This window comes from Chlorocebus sabaeus, chromosome 17 (assembly GCF_047675955.1).
Source record: "Chlorocebus sabaeus isolate Y175 chromosome 17, mChlSab1.0.hap1, whole genome shotgun sequence".
Taxonomy (NCBI): domain Eukaryota; kingdom Metazoa; phylum Chordata; class Mammalia; order Primates; family Cercopithecidae; genus Chlorocebus; species Chlorocebus sabaeus.
This window is the reverse complement of record NC_132920.1, coordinates 69,887,011-69,906,839: the sequence shown is the minus strand read 5'-3', so window position 1 is coordinate 69,906,839 and position 19,829 is coordinate 69,887,011. Positions and strand designations below refer to the sequence as shown.

General features: G+C 39.1%; 1 protein-coding gene across 1 annotated transcript in view; it reads right to left on the bottom strand.

The window, feature by feature from the left end:
* Positions 1–19,829, bottom strand: part of COL19A1 (collagen type XIX alpha 1 chain) — a 334,506-nt gene that overhangs the window by 71,767 nt on the left and 242,910 nt on the right. The window contains exons 18-20 of the mRNA XM_008013598.3: positions 16,709–16,771; positions 7,790–7,831; positions 184–246 (exon numbers count right to left, since the gene is read on the bottom strand). Coding sequence (XP_008011789.3) covers positions 184–246; positions 7,790–7,831; positions 16,709–16,771 — 168 coding nt within the window. The remainder of the gene's footprint in view (positions 1–183; positions 247–7,789; positions 7,832–16,708; positions 16,772–19,829) is intronic.

The window sequence follows — 19,829 nt, the reverse complement described above, 5'->3', positions numbered from 1 at the left end:
AGTAAATATACGTGAAAGACTTAGTGCATAGCATAGCATAGCTAATACTCGCTTGAAAATCTGATCGGTTGTTTCCCACGACAGGATCAACCAAGGTACGTGGAATTGGGGCTGATTTGGAAAAACATTTTTAATCCAGTTTTTTAGATATTCTTCCTCTGTTCTCAAAGCTAAAATACTTACAGGTTCTCCTTTTTGTCCTTTAGGGCCAACAGACCCTGGAAATCCTGGTAGTCCAGTTTCACCCTTTCAAGACAAAGCAGAAGAGAGATTTTGCAGATGGTTAGAGAAGCCCTATTGTGACTCAGAACAGAATGATTGCTTGCTCTGCTAACTATATAGCATCCAACAGACAATGCAAAGTTCTGAATCTACTTAGACTATTTTTATGATAATGTGTTTGTCAGTACTTCACAATGGCTTTATGTCTTTTAGAAATCCATACATTTCATTATGATACTTAAATGTAATTTGAAACAAAGTTAATTATTTTTCCAGGAAAGAATGTCTAGAGGAGAATAATTATAATTTCGTTCTGGTGTGCCAAAACCAATTTTTTGTGTGTGATCTCAAAGACATCAGACTGTTTAACTGGCACAATAATCTAGACTCATTTTATTTCAGGCACTTTTTTGTTTAGGTGAGCAGAGTCAGTAGTCATATGAAGCAAAATGAGTCTCTCAGCTGTTTCCAGGGTTTATAATGCTACTTAGATGATTGGCTGTGGGCAAATAAGGCATTCTTGTAGATGTGGTGACGGCAGTAGCTTAGAAATGTCTAGGAGGTTCTGGTCAAAAACCTTGAAGAGAGATTTATATGTGACATATACAGAGTGTTTTTGGAAAATGTAATTTGAGAAGAAATATTTAAAGAAAGGAGTTATATCACTAATGAGGCTTCAGAGGAGTCTCAGCATTGTGCATCCTTTTAGTGTTTACCAAGATCTCTGAATACCTACACAATTTTTAAATTAAACGCAGTCCCTAGAAGATATGTAAGGCTACTTTTTTTTCCCCAACCTCAAGAGCATTTTTGCAAAATGATGTTCACCATTACATTTCTGAGCCTATACCATTTTTGCCTACCTGGCCTATTTTTTTACTTCAAAAGAATAAATACAGAAAGCATAAAGTAGAATACACTAACCCTTCATGTACCAGGTACCCGTAATGAAAGAAATTTAAAAATTTACAAAGAAGAAATCCCCTATATTTCCTATTTCCACCCAGAGGGAGCCACTCTCAATAATTTAGTATTTATATTTTCAGTTTATATTATTGTACTTTTACTGCATATGTGGAATCATAAACATTATTTTGGATATTTGAAGCAAATTCCATAAATAGCTTTATCTCATATAGAACATACTACGACTTGTTTTTTCCACTCAACATTGTTTTTAATATCCATCTCTATTGATACATATGATCTCATTCATTCACTGTAACAGCTGAGTAGCATTCTAACATGTTAATAAACCAGGGTTTATCTCAGCCCCACCGATGGGCACTTGAGTTGTAATCAGCTTGTCTCTATTATAAATAAGGCTGCAGTGAACATCTCTAATCCTGACCCCTGTGTGGATGTGCCTAACTGTTCATTTTGAAGTCTCAGTCTACCCAAAAGTGCTTCAAGTACAAATTTACTACAGCCCTAAAATCTTTGGCTTATTTTTATATGTATATCCTAATCCATATCTTGTGATTTTCTGTAATGGATAGACAAGATCATGTTTGTATTAATTAGTCTTCTAGATTTATGGGATATGTTTTGTTAAATTAATCTTAATTTCATTAAAACGTTAAAACCTCATGCAATACTGTAACTGTAGAACCAGCCCAAACAGGGCCTACTCTGCTGATAACAAAATGTTGAGTTACCTTTAAGGTATAACGGAGCCCAAAACTCCAAGTCATGCAGCCTAGGCACGCATAACAGAAAAAGCTTTGACTTGTAACAACAGCTGGAACCAACAATTCCTCCCCTTGGGTGGAATCAAGAAGACCAGGACATGACCAGAACCTGAACTCTTTCAGAAGCAAGGGAGTCCACTGGCCTGGAATATCCAGGGCAAAAATCTGCCTCAATATACCTTACCATAAATGGTCAAATTTGAAGCTGTCCAATCAGACCCTGCCAAACTAACATCCCTAGATCCTGTCTCTTGCCCTCTGATCCCTTAAAATTTGCCCCAATCCCCAAGTCCAGGAGGCAACTTTGAGCCTGACTCCTGTCTCTTTGCTGGCTGGTTTTGCAATAAAATCTTTGTTTTCTGAAAAGCTGGTGCCATAGTTATTGACTTCAGTGCACACTGGGCAGTGAGCCCATCTGCTTGATAACAATATTGTAAAATACATATTTGGTCTTCATCCCAGTTTCCTGGCATACAACTCATAAAATCCTTGGAATCCCCAAAGCAATAAGTGTCTTTTCGTATGTTAATGAGTTGACTGGTAGCTGGCAGCCCCTAGGGTAGCTTCAGGATTGGGCTGGTCACTAGAAGGACCAAGGCTTGATTAGAGTCTTTTCAGCCTCACCTCCAACCTCTGAGGAGGGGCGAGAGACTGAAGGTCACCGATGACAAATGATTTAATCAATCACACCTACATAATGAAGCTTCCATAAAAACCACAAGGACTGGGTTCAGAGAGCTTCTGTAGAGCTGAAGTTGTAGAGGTTCCCGGAGGGTGGCATGACCAGGGAGGGCATGAAAGCTTGGAAGCTTGGCACCCCTTCCCACATACCTTGCCTTATGCAGTTCTTCATCTGTAACCTTCATAACATCCTTTATAATAAATTGGTAAGCATAAGTAAATATCTCCCTGAGTTCTGTGAGCCGTTCCAGCAGATTAGTCAAAGCCAAGGATGGGGTCATGAGGACCCCGATTTATAGCCATTTGGTCAAAAGCACAGAAAAAACAACACGGGACTTTCAATTGGCATATGAAGTAGATGGCAGTCTTGTGGGATCGAGCCCTCAAAGTAGAAGGCAGTCTTGTGGGATCGAGCCCTCAATCTGTGGGATCTGTTGCTACCACCAGGTAAATCGCATCAGAATTGAATGGAATTAGAAGACAACCAGCTGGTGTGTATTGCAGAACTGATTGCTTGCTTGCTGTCTGTGAAAAATTCACATATTTGGTCATAGAGGTATTTTGTGCTGTGAGAGTTGATACTAGGAAAGAAGTGTTTGTTTTTATGACTCACCTCAGTACTAATTTTTTATACCATTAAGCTTTCAGTTAGTAATAGTAAGGCCCTGTTGGAGAGCCAAGGAACCAAATGGATAAGAAGCCAATTTGCAGACCTGTCAGTGCAAATGTTCTAGAGCAGTGTTTCCCAAAGTTCAGTCATCCACATCCCAACTGCATAATATTCGCTATGTCCACATACCACCTATATATACATAGCTTATTTTTTTCTCTAAATTCACTCACATTCTTAATTTAAATATTCAATAAGCCTTTTGAAGCAGTATCCATAAAATTTAAAGTTTAGTGTGCTGGATACAGGCTTTTTCCTAATTCAGAGGAAGCTACATAAGTATTGTTTTTTTTCTATGATAGTATCTAAACATCCTGTGTATCATCAGTCTTATTCTTACCACATTATAAGATAAGCCATTTTTTTCTTAGACATAGTAAATCATATTCAAGGTAAGGAGAGGGAGAAGTTGGTGGATACATTTAGGGACCAATTGTTGTTGGTTTTATAGAGAAAATAAACAATTAGCCTTGTATAGGCATTAGGGTGTAGAGTGAAGTTCATTTTACCCATCTGGTAGGTGCTACAATCTCCATTGCATAGGTGTGAAGGAAAAGTATGCCTACTAGTTACACTTGCCTAATGAAATAAAAGTAGAAAGCTAAGAAGGGGTCTAGAAATTGCTTGTAAAAATCAAATCTGCCAATATCAAAAGGGAAGGGGAGGAGAATGTACATAGTGAAATAAGGGTAATTATATTCATAGCTGCTATACAGGTGAACCAATGTACATAGGTCTCCTGGGAAATATAGAGGAAGGACAAAAAAGGGGTTGTGGCTCGTCTGTCCACATAGTCATTGGATGACATTGGGCTGGAAGGAAATCTTAGAGACCTCTTTCCTCATAAAATTCTGCAAAAAAAGCATTTTCCACCTAACCTTAGACACATATGGGTTTGTATTTTTTATTTAAATTGAACGTTCAATGATTTATCACTGTAGAGATGAGTTGAAACACAAGTGATGAATTTACGTTGCATCAGGAAAGACTCTTCTTCAGTTTGACACTTTTGATGCTATTCGAAAAGCTCGGGGCTGCAGCGACTCCACCTTTTCCCCGACAGTCTTCTCCCACAAGACACCTGCTATTTTCTCAGGAATGCTTAGATATCCTGATATTTTGTTCTACTGTCTCTATAAAGCAGTAGTTCTCCTCAAGTAACTTGCAAATACATTATCCCTTCTCCACATCCTGTCAGTCCCAGTCAAGCCACAGAGCAGGGATCATCCATCATTTCCACACTGGTAGACAGGTCATGTGGACAGTCTCCATGGTCATTTACTGCAAATCGTGGTTTTCCCTGTATCGTAGCGTTCTTGATACAGGTTGTGGCTGCTAAACCAGGGGTGACTGGTGTGTATATTCCAGTGCTGTTTGTGCTTGTTCTGGTGCTTCATTGTAGCATCAGGTTCCAAAGGGTTGACTCTTTTAGGAATTCTATTTTGCTGGTCAGTGCATTGAGAAGTAGTATATTATAAAGGAATGATGAATCACTTATGTGTTTAATTATTCTTCTCGTTAAATATTTTATTCTACAGCACAAATTGAGTCCCTTCTTTGTCAAAATTACGGTGGAAGATACAAAGATGAGCGACACCAGGTGCTAAGAATGAGAATAACAATCCTCAAAAGTGCTAAATGAGACCTCATGAGAGGAAGGAAAGATTGAGGTGGGTGAATAGAAAAGAACAAATCTTTAGTGAGGGCTTTATATATGTTTTAGTTATCGTGCTTTTGAGTAACTTCCTATTATTTAACTTTAATCCTTCTATCAAATCTTTGTGTAGATACAGTTATGCTCATGGTGTGAATGAGGAAATGGATACTTAGAGAAATGAAGTGACCTTCCCAAGGTGACCCAGCTGTTAATGCCACAATCAACTTTTTGTCTCAAAGCTCATGCTCTTCCTATTACTCAGTGGTTCTTAGCCCTGGTTGTATATTAGAGTCATCTGAAACACTTTTAAATAGAGCTACAACCCCTACTCCAAATCGGAGTCTCTGTGGATGGAGCCCGGGTGTGGGTATTTTGTCAAAGCTTTCCATGTGATTCCAATGTGCAGCCAGGATTCAGAAGCACCGGGGTTCACCACAGGTGCAAGCAGAGATCTGTGAGAACAGCTTGATGGAGATTTAAATTATCACAGTGGTGACTTACATCACATTAAATTACATTACAATTTTTAAAACTAATGTATTGATTCAGAAGAGATAGTAAGTAGACTTGCCTAGGTAGAGTTGATTTCACCCTTCCAGCAACTGCTATGCTTATGTTTGTGTTTGGTTGGTTGTTTTGAGACAAGGTCTTGCTCTGTTGCTCAGGCTGGAGTGCAGTGGTGCGATATGGCTCACTGCAGCCTCTATCTCCTGGCTCCAAGTGATCCTCTTGCCTCAGCCTCCCTGGGAAGCTGGGACCACAGGTATTTGCCAGCATGCCCAGCTAATATTTTTAACTTTTGTAGGGATGGGGTATCACTATATTGCCCAGGCTGGTCTAAATTTTGGGCTCAAACGTTCTTCCCGCCTTGGCCTCCCAAAGTGCTGGGATTACAGGTGTGAGCTACCACCTGTATTTTTTGTTTATTTTATGCATTATTTATTGGCAATTTCCTGTTAATCACGCTGTTTAAAAGTTTTTTTTATGTGTCTCTTTATATCACGTACGGCATCAAGTTCCCTGTAGACTCTTCTACGTTATTTATTTGAGTGAGAGGAGGGAACAGTTATGCCACTGGCTTTTCCTAATTCTACTTAAGATTCTGAAGCAATTAGAAAAGATTTTGAGCAACAGAAAAGGTCCTTAGAGTTTGAAATACACCTGTTTTACAGACTCAAATTTCTCATCAGTGAGGTCTTAAGAATGTCTAAGTAACATATGTTTCCTAATGAACACAGCAAAACAGAAGCCAGCTGCTTTGTTTCAAGAAATGAATCATCATTTAAATACTTTAAAAGTCACAACTCTCTTCTTTGCTCAGCTGTCCTATGTGACAAGCTTTGTGGCTTTCTTTTCCTTTTTTTTTTTCCCCTTAGCCTGCATATGTCCAGAAGTCATTGCTTAAAATGTAATGCGTTTGTTATGGTGGCGTATGGTTTCTGTTAGCTATTAGGTTACAGGAAATAATGCTAATGTACTAGCAATAAAATCTAACTCACACAAATGACTTATCATTGCTGTGTAATCAATTTTTGGATGTCTTTTTTCAGAATGTCAAGGTTTTATTTATGATTTATTTATTTAGCAGAAAACTTCATTTTCAATCATCAATCTGTAAGAAGCTCCTAGTTTCTGGCAAGACTGTCTTTTAGTAGTAACTTCTGGTGATGAGTGTACGACTTTTTGAATGGATTGGTTGCACTGATTTATAAGACACAGAAGTCATATTTTCTTGGATTCATGTCAAAATACCCTGCCCTCAATCTAGAGAATTTTTACAGGTGAATGAATGAAGATAGCTAGCACTCACAGGTCACATTCCCTCAGAGTATTTTCAAACCTACTCATCTCTGCCTGTAGATTTAATGTGCATTTTTTTTCTGACAATGGCACATTTGCATGGAATCCAAGGTCATTACAATTTCAGAATCAAACAGGAGTGAAACATCTTATTGAATGGGGAAGTGAATCTGTCATCTTTACAGTTAAGATAATGAAACCTGCGAATGACAAGGAGAATGCAATGGAAACTTATCAGTGTCTTAATTTTAAAACTATTTTGAAATAATTACTTGGCTAAACCACTACTGGACAGTATAAAACCCCACCAAAATGGCTGCCAGGGCAGCTTACGTTTTGGTACTTAGGAAGACACAAAACAGTGAGCCTGGGCCTGAGGCATTTTGCCAAAGGGGTCTTCAGATTGTTTTTGCCACCTACACGGATTCACATTTAATTACAAAACAAGTCTTGTGTCATGATTTCATTTATCTTATTGCAATAATTTCCCCTTGATATGTTCTCTTTCTTGCAGCCAACTGCTACTCAGCAGTCCTTGCTGGACCCTGAAGCAGATTCCAATCCTACTGCCTGGTCAGGAGGCAGGCAGAGGCCCCTGCCCACTGCAGGCTGGACACCCTCCCAGAGATGCAACCCAACTGCTGCCGGGGGGCTGCCCCTACATGGGAATGTGTAAATCCGTAGAAAATACTGGACCCTTCTATTCACTTTGAAAATCTGATTACCGCCGGGTGCAGTGGCTCAAGCCTGTAATCCCATAACTTTGGGAGGCTGAGGTGGGTGGATCACCTGAGGTCAGGAGTTCAAGACCAGCCTGGCCAACATGGTGAAACTCTGTCTCTACCAAAAATACAAAAATTAGCCAGGAGTGGTGGCACATGCCTGTAATGCCAGCCACTTGGGAGGCTGAGGAAGGAGAATCACTTGAACCTAGGAGGTGGAGGTTATAGTGAGCTGAGATTGAGCTACTGCACTCCAGCCTTGGCAACAGAGCAAGACTCCATCTTAAAAAAAAAAAAAAAAAAAAAAAAAAAAAAAAAAAAAAAAAAAAAAAAAAATTCTGATTACCTTGTCTCCTTTCAGGCCTCCAGCTTCATGTTCATCATTTCCCTAGGGAGGAAAAACAATTTAAAATTCAAAGAAAAATCCACTAATTTTTAATGCATTTAATGGGTAACAGTATAAGTAGTCAGATAATAGTACTGTAACAGCTTTTTACGGATACTAGGTCATTTGTGCAGACATCTTTGTCTCTCTCACCTGTTGTTAAATATTCCTGTTAAATATTCTTCCAAATAATTCCAGCTTTGGAAACCCCATGCATCTTCTTTGTGACTTCTTAAGGAGATTGCTTCCGGAGAAACGCCACACCTCTGGGGATAAATACTCACTACTCCAAAACCATATCTGGCCACTTCAACTGGCCTCTCCATGTATCTGAGCATCTCTGATCTGCTCTCCCTACTCTCAAGTATGCTTTATTGTTCTCAGACCACTACATTAGACTCTACAGTCCCAGGCAGGTGACCTGCCTGTAACTACACTGAAAAAAATACAAGTTCTCAGACATCACTTTTTTTTTTTTTTTCCTTTTTGTGGAGAATGGTGTCTCGCTATATTGCCCAGGTAGGTCTTGAACTCCTGGGCTCAAGCTATCCTCCTGCCTCTGCCTCCCTAAGAGCTGGGATCGCAGGCATGAGCCACTGCGCCAGGCCTCAGATACCACTTCTAATTCCTGTCGATGAATGTACCAACCCATGTGCATACACACCCGGGTATGGTTAATGAGCTGTCTCATCTCTTATCAGTGGCTGTTTCCTCTATAAATTCTCTGATTCCCATGCCCTCTGCCTTCTTAGGAGATTTTCCTTATTAATGTTACCTATTGCTATGAGGTGAAATTGGCCAATTTGGTAAAGTTAAATAAAATGTAGCTAAAATGGGCCAATTTTTTTAACACTTTCTCTCTCTGACTACCTACCTATTCTACCTTCTTTAAACTTAACACACAAAAAGCATACAGTTCCCCAGCACACATTTCCCTTAAGTTACTCTCTTTCCTCCCATTTCTCGACAATTTTCTCAAAAGGGTAGTTAGTGCTTTCTGTGTCCACTGACCAAGACAGCCTTTAATGTTTCCCTCAGCGGGAATCAACTTTGGACAGGCTTGTTCCTAATTCCAGACCCCGACCTCTCTTTTTCTAGACCAATTACTTTAGAAATCTGTGTTTGTAAGTTCTTTCACTATCCTTTTGAGATGTAAATCTTTCTAATAGCCTCCTATTAGTTTTACAATCTGGGAACGTCTTTCTCAAGGACCTGGGAGCCATCCCTTTAAAATGTAATCATGGAGAAGATAGTGCCACCATCTTCCAGGCTCTGTGAGAGGGTAGGGGCCTAACTTCAGCCTTGTGCCAAGTTGTAAACCTTCTTCCTGTCACAAAGATATGAGAAAGTTTACCCTTCCTTTGGGTAGAGCCAATTAGCAAACACAAGGAAGTGTGTTCTCTCTCTTACATCAATACTTAAAAACTCTCCTGAACTTTGTTTCAATGGAATTGAGCTCAGACTAAGTCTGCCCTGTCTCTCCTATTGCAGTAGCCTTGAATAATGTCTTCCTTGCCTGTTTAACTTTGTCAGGTACAATTTTTTATTTGACACTACTTATTCACCTCCTGTTTACTCCTAAACACATACGTATTTGACACTGGCCCCAACCAGTCCACTGATGTGGCCCTCTAACGTTATTAATAATCTCTTTGCTGCTTACTCTAACGGACTCTTCTTTAATTGACCTTGCTACACTTGTCACTCTCTTGGCTTGTATGATAGCTTACTCTCCTGGTTTCTTCCTATCTCTGTGACTTCTTCTTCCCTCATCTGTTAAAGGTTGGATTTCCTCAGGACTTTCTTCTTTGTGACTCAACACTTTCTCCCCAGCACTCTTATTTACCTTCATGGCTTAGGTAATATTTACACAGCCAAATTTATAAACCCAGTATATACTTCTCTTCTGAGTTTTAGACCCATATATCTAATTTATACACCCTGCATATACTTCCTTTGTGAATTTTAGACTCATACTACTTGATGTATGTACTTGTAAATTCTAGAAGCAATTCACATTTAACAAGTTTAAAACTGAAACAAAAAATGCAACAAATACACATATATATGAGAGAAAAAAATAGAGTTACATTACACTGCTAACATTTTTTAGTACAGAAGTGGGAGAAGAAGAATTAGTTTTTTCTAATGTGTCTCTGCAGTTGTTCTTGTTAAATTGAGCAGGAATTCCATTTTACAATTGAAAACAATTATGGAAAGAAAGAAAACCTGAATTCCTCCTCTCTGTCCGAGTGTCATTCTCAATGCCACTTGGTTTGGCTGTGTCCCCACCCAAATCTCATCTAGAACTGTAGCTCCCACAATTCCCAAGTGTTGTGGGAGGGACCCAGTGGGAGGTAATTGAATCATGGGGGAGGGTCTTTCCTGTGCTATTCTCATGATAGTGAATAAGTCTCATGAGATCTGACGGTTTTATAAAGGGGAGTTTCCCCGCACAAACTCTCTCTTCTGATGTCTGCCGCCATGTTAGACATGGCTTTCACCTTCCACCATGATTATGAGGCCTCCCCAGCCACATGGAACTGTGAGTCCATGAAACCTTTTTCTGTTGTAAATTGCCCAGTCTAGGGTATGTCTTTATCAGCAGCATGAAAATGGACTAATAGAATCACCCTCATCCTTATTCCTCGAATGTGATCAGTCATCCAGTTTGGTTGACTCTGTCTCCCCAAATCTCTTCTCTTCTTTTGAGAGAAAGAGTCAACCTGCCTACACCCAGGCAGCCCACCATCATGTTTTGCCAGGATTATTGCAGTGAGTCTCTAACTGGCCTTTTACAATCCACTCTTGCTTTCCTGACATGCATATTCTCTACATAAGATTAGAGAAATACCTTCAGAAGACATTCTGACATCCATTTCTCAAAACTTTAACATCTCCAGCAAATCTCTGCATAACCTGAACTCATTTCCCTCTCCAGCATCATGTTGGCCACTCTTCTTCCTCAGAAGCTTCGGTTGTCATGGTCTTCTCTCAGCTCCCTAAACTGACAAAGGTCATTCCCATCTCAGCCTCCAGATCACCACTCTGTGTCCTCACCTTTCTATCTGGCCGGAAACTAGTCATTAATCAGGTCTCAACTATTATGAAATGCCATTCATGAAAGCCTCCCCTGGCATTCAATAAATATCTGTTGGGCAAATGAGCCAGTAATTCTAATCATGTGGTTTTTCCATTAAAGTTATTTTTCTGATTAAAAATACATGTGCTGATAGAAAACCTAAAAGGTCCAGAAATATTTAGACAACAAAAATATACAGAGGTACCCATTCAGATCACTATTGCTATAGTTTGATATTTTAAATATTCCTTCCATGTTATTTTGCTGCTCCAATAAAAAATCAGTAGTTTATAACTGATATTATTATTGGTCTTGTAATGGATATTCTCTCATTTTCTTCTGTCAACTTTGGTCTGTGATATCTAAATTGAAAATAAAAATTGTCTCAAAATTTTGTTCTAAATTATTACAACCAACAATATTTGAAAATGAAGTGTGGAAACACTAAGGTATATACGCACGTTTATAAAGAACCAGCAGTTACAAAATGGCAGGTTGCTTGGATGCAACCTGCATAGAAACATAAATCTTAGAGATGTCTCAAAAACACTAGTCATTTGAGCATGGTGTCAGCACAAAACATCAGCATCTCCCCCTGGCTATGCTTATGATAGGATCCTTTTTGGGAAACTGGAACATGCTTTCATCTGAGATACGATTTGCCTGGAGATGGTCTTTGGCTTGGAAGGCCCCATGCTCTTTGATTGCAGAGCAGGAAAGCACCTAAACGGCCTCTGGGGAAAGCATGTTCTAGTGTAGCCCACCTCACCCCCAATAACCTACAGGGCATCAGAGATGCTGTGGCTGGGATGAAGGAATGCCTCTGCAGCACCAACTCCTAGTGTCCCATCAATAGGCTTTATTGTTCTAAAATCTTGATTTTCTGATGGCTTTCACACCCAGAAAAACAACAGGGCCATTTATTGCAGATCAGAGCACCATGTTTGCTTCACTCAACAGCAAGACCAGGAAATCCATCTAATCAAGGACTCTTGGTGGCCTTTAGTGCTGTTCTCCACTCTTGGGTTAATAATACTCAAGGCAGATTCAAACTCGAGCTTCAGTAGCGTTTATTCATTGACATGTGAGCTGCTTCTCCCTGCTATCTCCAAGCTAGCTGCACCAGACAATTGCCTGGCTTAGTGAAAATCATAAGAGGCATAGTCTTTGTGTTTCTGGAACTGCGGTTCTGCCTCCAATGCTATTCTAATTTTATTAGGTTATTTTGTGTCTTGGTGCCATGTTAAGGGTTCTTGTAAGCCTTCCAAATACAGTTTTGAATGTGTTTATATAAAAATTCTTGTGGTGATGTGGTGAGGGTTGTGGCATGAGGATGCTAATCTGCATGCCCATCTCAAGAATTCTGGGATGTCAGCACTTGTTCTCGGGTCTGTGTGGGAATGGTGAATGTAACTTTGGAACATATGGTCAGGCAAGTGAAAACACTCAAGCTACTCAAAGTCTTAAAGAGGATTTTCTCTGGAAAGAAGAGAATGTACCTAGATATATCATGGATTGAACCACATGAGATGACCATTTTTATAGGCCCCAGAGAGTAAAATATCAGCAATTTTCTACTGTTCAACTAATAAAAGAACCTAAGGATATGAACTCCTTCCTAGGGTATGGAGTCATTACAAATCCCCAGGGTTAGCCTTTGGGGAACTTGCTGTAATATCCTAGGCATGAGGGGACATAAAGTTCAGAAAAACCAGGTTGTTTTTTATAGGTTGAAATTGTGTACCTCCCACTCCGATATATATGTATAAACTATAACACCCAGGACTTCAGAATGTGAACTTATTTGCTAATAGGGTCATTGCAGATGTAATTAATAATTAGTAATAAGTAGTTAAGATGAGGACATGCTGGAGTAGGTTGGGCTCCTAATCCAACAAGACTATATCCTTATAAAAAGGGAAACTTTATAGAGACATGCACGCAGGGAGAACACCACGTGAAGATGGCCAAGGAACGACCCAAGGCTAGGAGAGAGACCTGGAAGCCATTCCTCCCTAGTGCCTTTGGAGATAACACGGCCCTGCCAACACCTTCGTCTTGACTTCTGGCCTCCAGAACCGTGAGATGATATATTTCTGTTGTTTAGGTCACTCAGTTTGTGATATTTTGTTGTGGCAGCTGTAGCAAGTTAAAACATAATATGTGGGCTAGGAAAGCTGTGCTCGTTTGAAAATAAGGCCTAAGGCTGGCTCAAAGCCCAACTTCTTAGTTAACTGCAAAAAACCATTTCACCAGCCACAAGTGTGGAGGGTCATGAAAGGAAGGGAAGACTCAGGTGAGTTGGGAGGCTGTCTGAAATCAAACCAACATCTGAAAGTCCATATGTCTGTGCCTAAGTCCACAATGTTCCTCAAAGCCAGTGGAGCCTGGGGCACAGGGAAGGAAAGCGATGAAGTTAGAACCTAAACTTTATTTCTCAATCTTCTGGGCTCAGAAAGGTTGCCTGCAGTGTCTCCAAGGGAGTCTTCACTTTATATGCCATCATTGGGTTTAACTCACTGCTTGGAAAGGCCTTGAATATTGGATTTTGGATAAAGGCTTTCTGTCCTTTCTAGTCTGTGGATATTAAAGTGAAGTTATGATTTAATATGTGAAAAGAAAAATAGATTATTTTGCTAGCAAATTGGTTTTATTTTTGGATCAACAATTTGGAGAAATGAATACAAGAATTGGTTGCTGGGAGGCACTGCATCAATCTCCAACAGCTGAGACCGAGTGTGGTGATGTAAGATAACACAACTCTGCATTTTCAATATGGATCTTTAAAAACAACATCAAATGTAAAATCCGCCAGTACTTGGCCTCCGCAGATAAAATGTGTTTTTTTCCTCCATCTAAAGTGTAGTAAGGAACTGTGGGTCTGTGGCTTCGGTAGTTGACAGAGCCTATCAAATTTTTATTAAAACCCCCAGAGCTGGAAACAATGAAGTGCAGTTTACTGGATCATGAGCAGATTTTCCTTGAGGGGAAGAATATGCTCAGCACTGTTGCTTCTTTGCAAACAATTTTACAGAATGGGAGCAGCTGTTTTGCATATTATTTTTGTGGTAGAGAGAGAAATCTAGTTTTTATTATTTGCATCCATAAGTGGGCATGCAAAAATCCACATAAACACACTCATATCATCTTCCTAACCTCACTCCTTAGGCTGTCTCTCTATTCCTCATTTGCTTTTTCTTTCTTCCTCATTTGCTTTTTTTTTCTTCTCCATCCCCTTTTTGATTTGTGCTGTGAGGAGAGAGGGTTTCTTATACCTGAGCTTCTCCCTCCCGATGACATGAGGAAAATAGTAGAGGAAAAGATCAGTTCCTGTATGGGGGCCAGAGGGGAAGTGAGCATCCTGGGACCGGAAAATGAACCATGGGCTCTTTGAGTTCGGAATGAGGAGGGGCAGTTTATGAGTAGTCTGTTACTCATTCTCCCATGGGTAGTTGCTTGAGCAGAATTTGGGCTGTGTGACTGTTGAAGCCACTGTGAGTTGAAGAGCTGAGGTCCAGGGCTCCAGTGCAGACATCACATAAATCAATGCCAATTTAAAAGGGAAGATTATTTTAACCTTGGAGTGTCACTTGCTATGTCTCAATACATGGTCCATTATTTAATCCTTAGGAAGGTTTCACTTAGGCCCCGCTTCTCTCTGTGCTTATTTGCTACAGTCAGACCATCCGACACGCTACAAATTGCAAAATGAAACAACCTCAGTGTCCAAAAACAGACAGGGGTAGGTGGTGGAGACAATGCCAATGGAAAACATGCATCGTGCTAATCACAGCACATCTGGCTTTTCCTTTGTGAAGCTGAGGGCGAGGAGGAGGTGGTTACAATACAGAAGCATGGGGCAGTGTGGGCACTGGGAAGGTGGGTCCCGCTACCTCCATCCTTCCCAGTGGGGCCTTGGTGTAAGAGCTCTAACTACTCTGAAAGGAAACAGAATAAAGTGTTTGGTAAGCTATCTTCCCTTAATTCACAGATGGATCTAAAGCCTCTAATGTTAAATGGTTACAATGCATCATTTGGGATAACAGCTATACTCTCTTCTCTTTACCTAGTTGTACTCCAGCTTTAAAGTCACATTTAAAGAACATGTGGACTAAATACCTGTGAGCCTCTATTCTGTAATGGCAATAAGAGTAACAGGTTCTTTCAGGTGAGTTAATAACTAAGTTCAAAGTACTGGTTTGTTACTAGCAAGATTTTCCACTCAGTTGCTCTGGTCAGCCTCCAGTTTTTTTGAAATATAACCTTAAAGTTTAAAAATTTACATTCTCAACTTTAGGCTCTAAAATATAAATGCTCTATATATCTTCATTTAAGGGAAAACTGACTCATCAGCAAGATAAACTGTATAGAGAAGTACTGTTGGGAGACCTGTAAAGATGAGAGCTTTAAAAGTTTTGCAAGGGATAGCAAATATTTAAGTAGCTGAGTAGCAACTCGGTATATTTTATACCAAGGGCGATAGTAATACAGTGTGTTCTTTAAGTTTTTCTAGCTGACACTGTGTCATCAGAGCCAACTTATTCTCATTATTTTGAAGCATTTATGATAAATCCTATTTTATAACAGCAGGTGTCATTATAGGTGTCATTAAATTGATTAAATTTAAACATGCTTCAGCATTCTTTTTTCCACTTGTGCTAAGCCTTAATATTTTGAAAAAGCTAGTACAGTTCTATTAAAGAAATGTCTAATAAAGAAACATGAAATATATCCCAAACATTCCTCCTAATATAATACTCCCTGGAAAACCTAAATAAATGAAGGAATTTAAAATAGCATCACTATCAAATTTATAAGGTATAAAAAACTTTTCACATTTGATTTTAAATTTGTCAACCATAAATTATCTAAGTCTTTATGTTGACCTTGTTCTGATGAAAGAGAAACTGGATTTTATAATTAGTTAGCTAGCCATTTAACAAATTTTTTTGGCATATAGTGTCTCTTTGGGATTTCTAAACACAGAGGAGTAAAAACTCAGAAAAAATTACAGGAAGGGAAAGTAAGAACATAGGAAAGAAAGACATAAAGGTAAGTGTCTCCAATTCTTCCTGTGGTGCAAGAAATCAATGATGAACCATTAGGTATACAAGGTATCCTAATTAGTGGACAGAATGCCTCACACAAAGTGATCAGACCGCAAATATTTGTCATTGAATGATGACTCAATCAATGATCTCACCTAGATCTTCTCTTGGCTGCCACTCTGTTGTGCTCCTTGTAGAATCTGGAACAAAACTCTCTTGCTTTTGCCATTTGGGTGCTTCCACGTCAGCATTCTACCTATCCCAAATGTAATTTAATAAAACCTTGGGGAAATTAAACGTAGTTCCCCCTGAAAGGTGGGGACTCTCATTCTTGAACTGTAGTATGGAAATATTTGCTTGAGATTTTGGTGCCGCACCTATTGGTTTTGATAAGAAGTCTATCACCTGTTGTGCTACCCAGAGCTTCGAACTATCAAATAATTTCTTTCTGCCCTCAGAGAGGCTAGATCTATGATATCATCAATGGCAGAACACCATGTTTTGCATTAACAAACTTTGAACAAAATTTTTAAAACACTTACTAGGATAAAATCCTAGATCTGTAAGATACTGAGCAAAATATTTTTTTGTTTTTGTTTTTGAAAACATAGCTTTCAGCATGGAAAGATGTTTAAATGCATGTGATCATGTATAAAAGTCTGAGAAGTTAGGAATTAATATGTTTTTTTCAAAAATACAATCACATAAAATTTCTATGTATTATAAATTATGGGAAAAAAGAAGCCATACCTTGTTATCATTGTTATAATATCCACCAAGAGTCTGGTGTATTCCTTGTATTCCAGGAGGTCCCTGTATTATAAACAAATCAAAGACAAATATATACACATTTACCAAAACAATGCATATTTAAATAATATATCTAAGAACTCTTGAAATCATATAGTGAAGAAAAAGGAAGTATCTATTTAGTCAAATATTCTGATTAATAGAGAAATACATGGGCATTAACTTATCATCAGGCTCCTAAGATATTTCTAGGTTAAATCCTGCATGAATCCAAAAAGAGGTCCTAAGTGGGAGCATGTAACATTTTACCAGAAGGTCAGCCATCAGCATATTCTTTATTAAAAGGAATTATACCCATAAGACCCTCCCAGAGAAGAGGTTATAGCTCTTCTGTTTATTTTTGGCACTTCTCACAGGATTTTGATCAATGTACTATAGAACTGTGTGTTCCCACATGCTATTAACTTAGTAAATACGGGAAAAAATGTTTTTCTATTGCTTTACTTTTTTAAATTAGTTGTATGAAAATGGGGTGCACATGGACTTTTGGGCCAGAAAAAAGATGTCTGCTATAAAATCTCAGACTTAAGAAATTTAAATATTGATAGTTTTCAGTTGACCTGGAAATAATTCAGTAAGCACTATGCTGGGCTTGGAGTGGATAGGAAAGAAGCAAAGACATTTGGCTGTCTCTAAGGCTTCTAGGAAGAAAGGAAGAGAAGACTTTTCCAGGTTTTTCACGGATTACATTTTGGGGTGAGAGCCATAAAAACCACAAAGGTTAGCATTATTTTAGATTAAGTAATTCAAGTCAAATAGGTTCAACTATCTCAGAAAAGAGATTGCATATTTCATCCAGACCTCAAAAGCTAGGAGGAGAGAAAATATTACAGAGACCAAGTTTTTAACATGTTACCTTAGAAGATAAGACCTAGAAGGAAGATGATTAGCCAAAATCAAACAGCACCATTATACAAAGATTATTATTTTTCAAAGGGAATGAAAGTTTTGAAAAGTGGAGAAAAATTTTAAGAAGCAATCGTTAGCTGCGCTCACTGATACAGGTAACACCTTAGGTATACAGAAAAGATTAATGTTGGTTAACATTTACACCAGGTGTTTCTTATGAGCAGCTTGTGACTGAAGATCTCTTCTAATATGAAACCTTTGCATTGTGCCACTAAACATAAAGGGCACAAGAATGAGGTGATGGATACTTAGAAGCAGGTTGGTATAATTCTTGAGAAAATAATGGGCCTCAGGAGTAATGGTGTTGCCTATGATTGGAAAGACAAACGATGCTGTTACCTTGCTGAAACAATAACGGAGCTATTGTAAGAAGAGAATTCTTATGGCATTATATATTTTTCATGAAACTTTCATCAGCCAGCATTGTGTAAAGAATTCTAGGTCAGTTAGAGGAAGTAATGAAGAAAGTAATCATTGAGTTGGGGGTGGGGGTTGTTACACAAAGTATCTAGCCGAGAACATGCAAGTTAAGATCTTATTCTTGAAAGTCAGGAGACATGAGGTTCCATACATATTGATCCTTCTGCAAATATATAATGAGGCAAGGAGGAATTTTAGACACGATATATAGTAGCATTAACAGGTGGCTTAGGAGTATATGTATAGTAGGCATTTGGTGAATGTGTGTTGATGACAAGGCTGATTCGATCAAAGAACAGTGATGGAGTAGGTAAATTTAACTTCATACATATTCAATCTAGTTAAAAGAGAGAGTCTTAATTATTACGGCTCTTAAATATAGCATAACAATTAATAATACAGTCTCCCAAATAGAGTAGCAGAATCAGTGAAATAATAATAGCAAACTTTTTTGTTGTTTTTTTTTTTTTTGAGACAGAGTCTCACTCTGTCACCCAGGTTGGAGTGCAGTGACACGATCTCAGCTCACTGCAACCTCTGCCTCCCAGGTTCAAGGGATTCTCGTGCCTTAGTCTCCCGAGTAGCTGAGACTACAGGCATGTGCTACCATGCCTGGCTAATTTTTGCATTTTTAGTAGAGGTAGGGTTTCACCATGTTGGCCAGGCTGGTCTCGAACTCCTGACCTCAAGTGATTCACCTGCCTTGGCCTCCCAAAGTGCTGGGGTTACAGGCGTGAGCCAGCGGGCCTGACCAATAGCAAACATTTATATAGTGCTTATTATGTGCCAGGCATTACAGCAGGAGTTAACTAATTTAGTCCTTACTAGGACACATGAGGAATGTCCCATCATTCTCTCTGATTCAAAGATAAAGAAAATGAGGGTTGGAAATGTTTAACTGGTCCAAGGTCACACCGCTGGCAAGTGGTAGGGCTAATACTTAACATCAGCGTTGGGCCCAAAGCCAGCTCTTGTCTACTCTACTGTCTTAACTTAAAGGCAAACTAGGCAAAAAATCACTGTTGCAGTAATTTTCTTATCATGATGATGTGTGTACCCTAGAGAACACTGGGTGATCACTCTTCTATGTTCTGTTTACTGAAATTGAAAAAAAATCAACAAAACTTGTACATAGCACTTCTGCCAAGTACCACACTCCTGCACTGTGCTTGGTGCAGGAGGTGAGAAAGTAAGCACATTACCTTTCACTGTAGCCCTACCGTGTAGTTGAGAGAGGCCCCTTTATCGTCTCCTTGTATCTCCCATCTGTGTTCATACAGTGTCTTAACCCATGTTAGGGAGATTGTCCCTGAATATTACAAAACATTTCTCCTAGTCTGTGACTGTATTCAAATGTATCCTATATTTGTTTGTAGAGGGTGGGAGAGCAGGTGGTCTGAGATACAAGAAGTGTGAAGCCCCTCAAAAGGTTCTGGGAGGCAGTAAGGAAAAGAAGCAGGAAAGCAAATGTGTGGTAGGGTTTGCATAGCATAAAACAGGTAGCAGGGTAAATGAGAACAGTAAAAACAATAGAACGATAATGATTTGTAAAAAATTGGATGAAAGATCCTTTACAGACTGGTCATCTGCAAACAGAGGATAGCTGTATTTCATAAGCAAAGTATATACTTCTCATTCAGGATCCTGATCTGGCTGCTGCTGAGCTTACCACTGGGGGTGGAGTGGGAGAACATGCGTGGCTCAGTACAACTGCTCCCTCTAAAAACAAAGG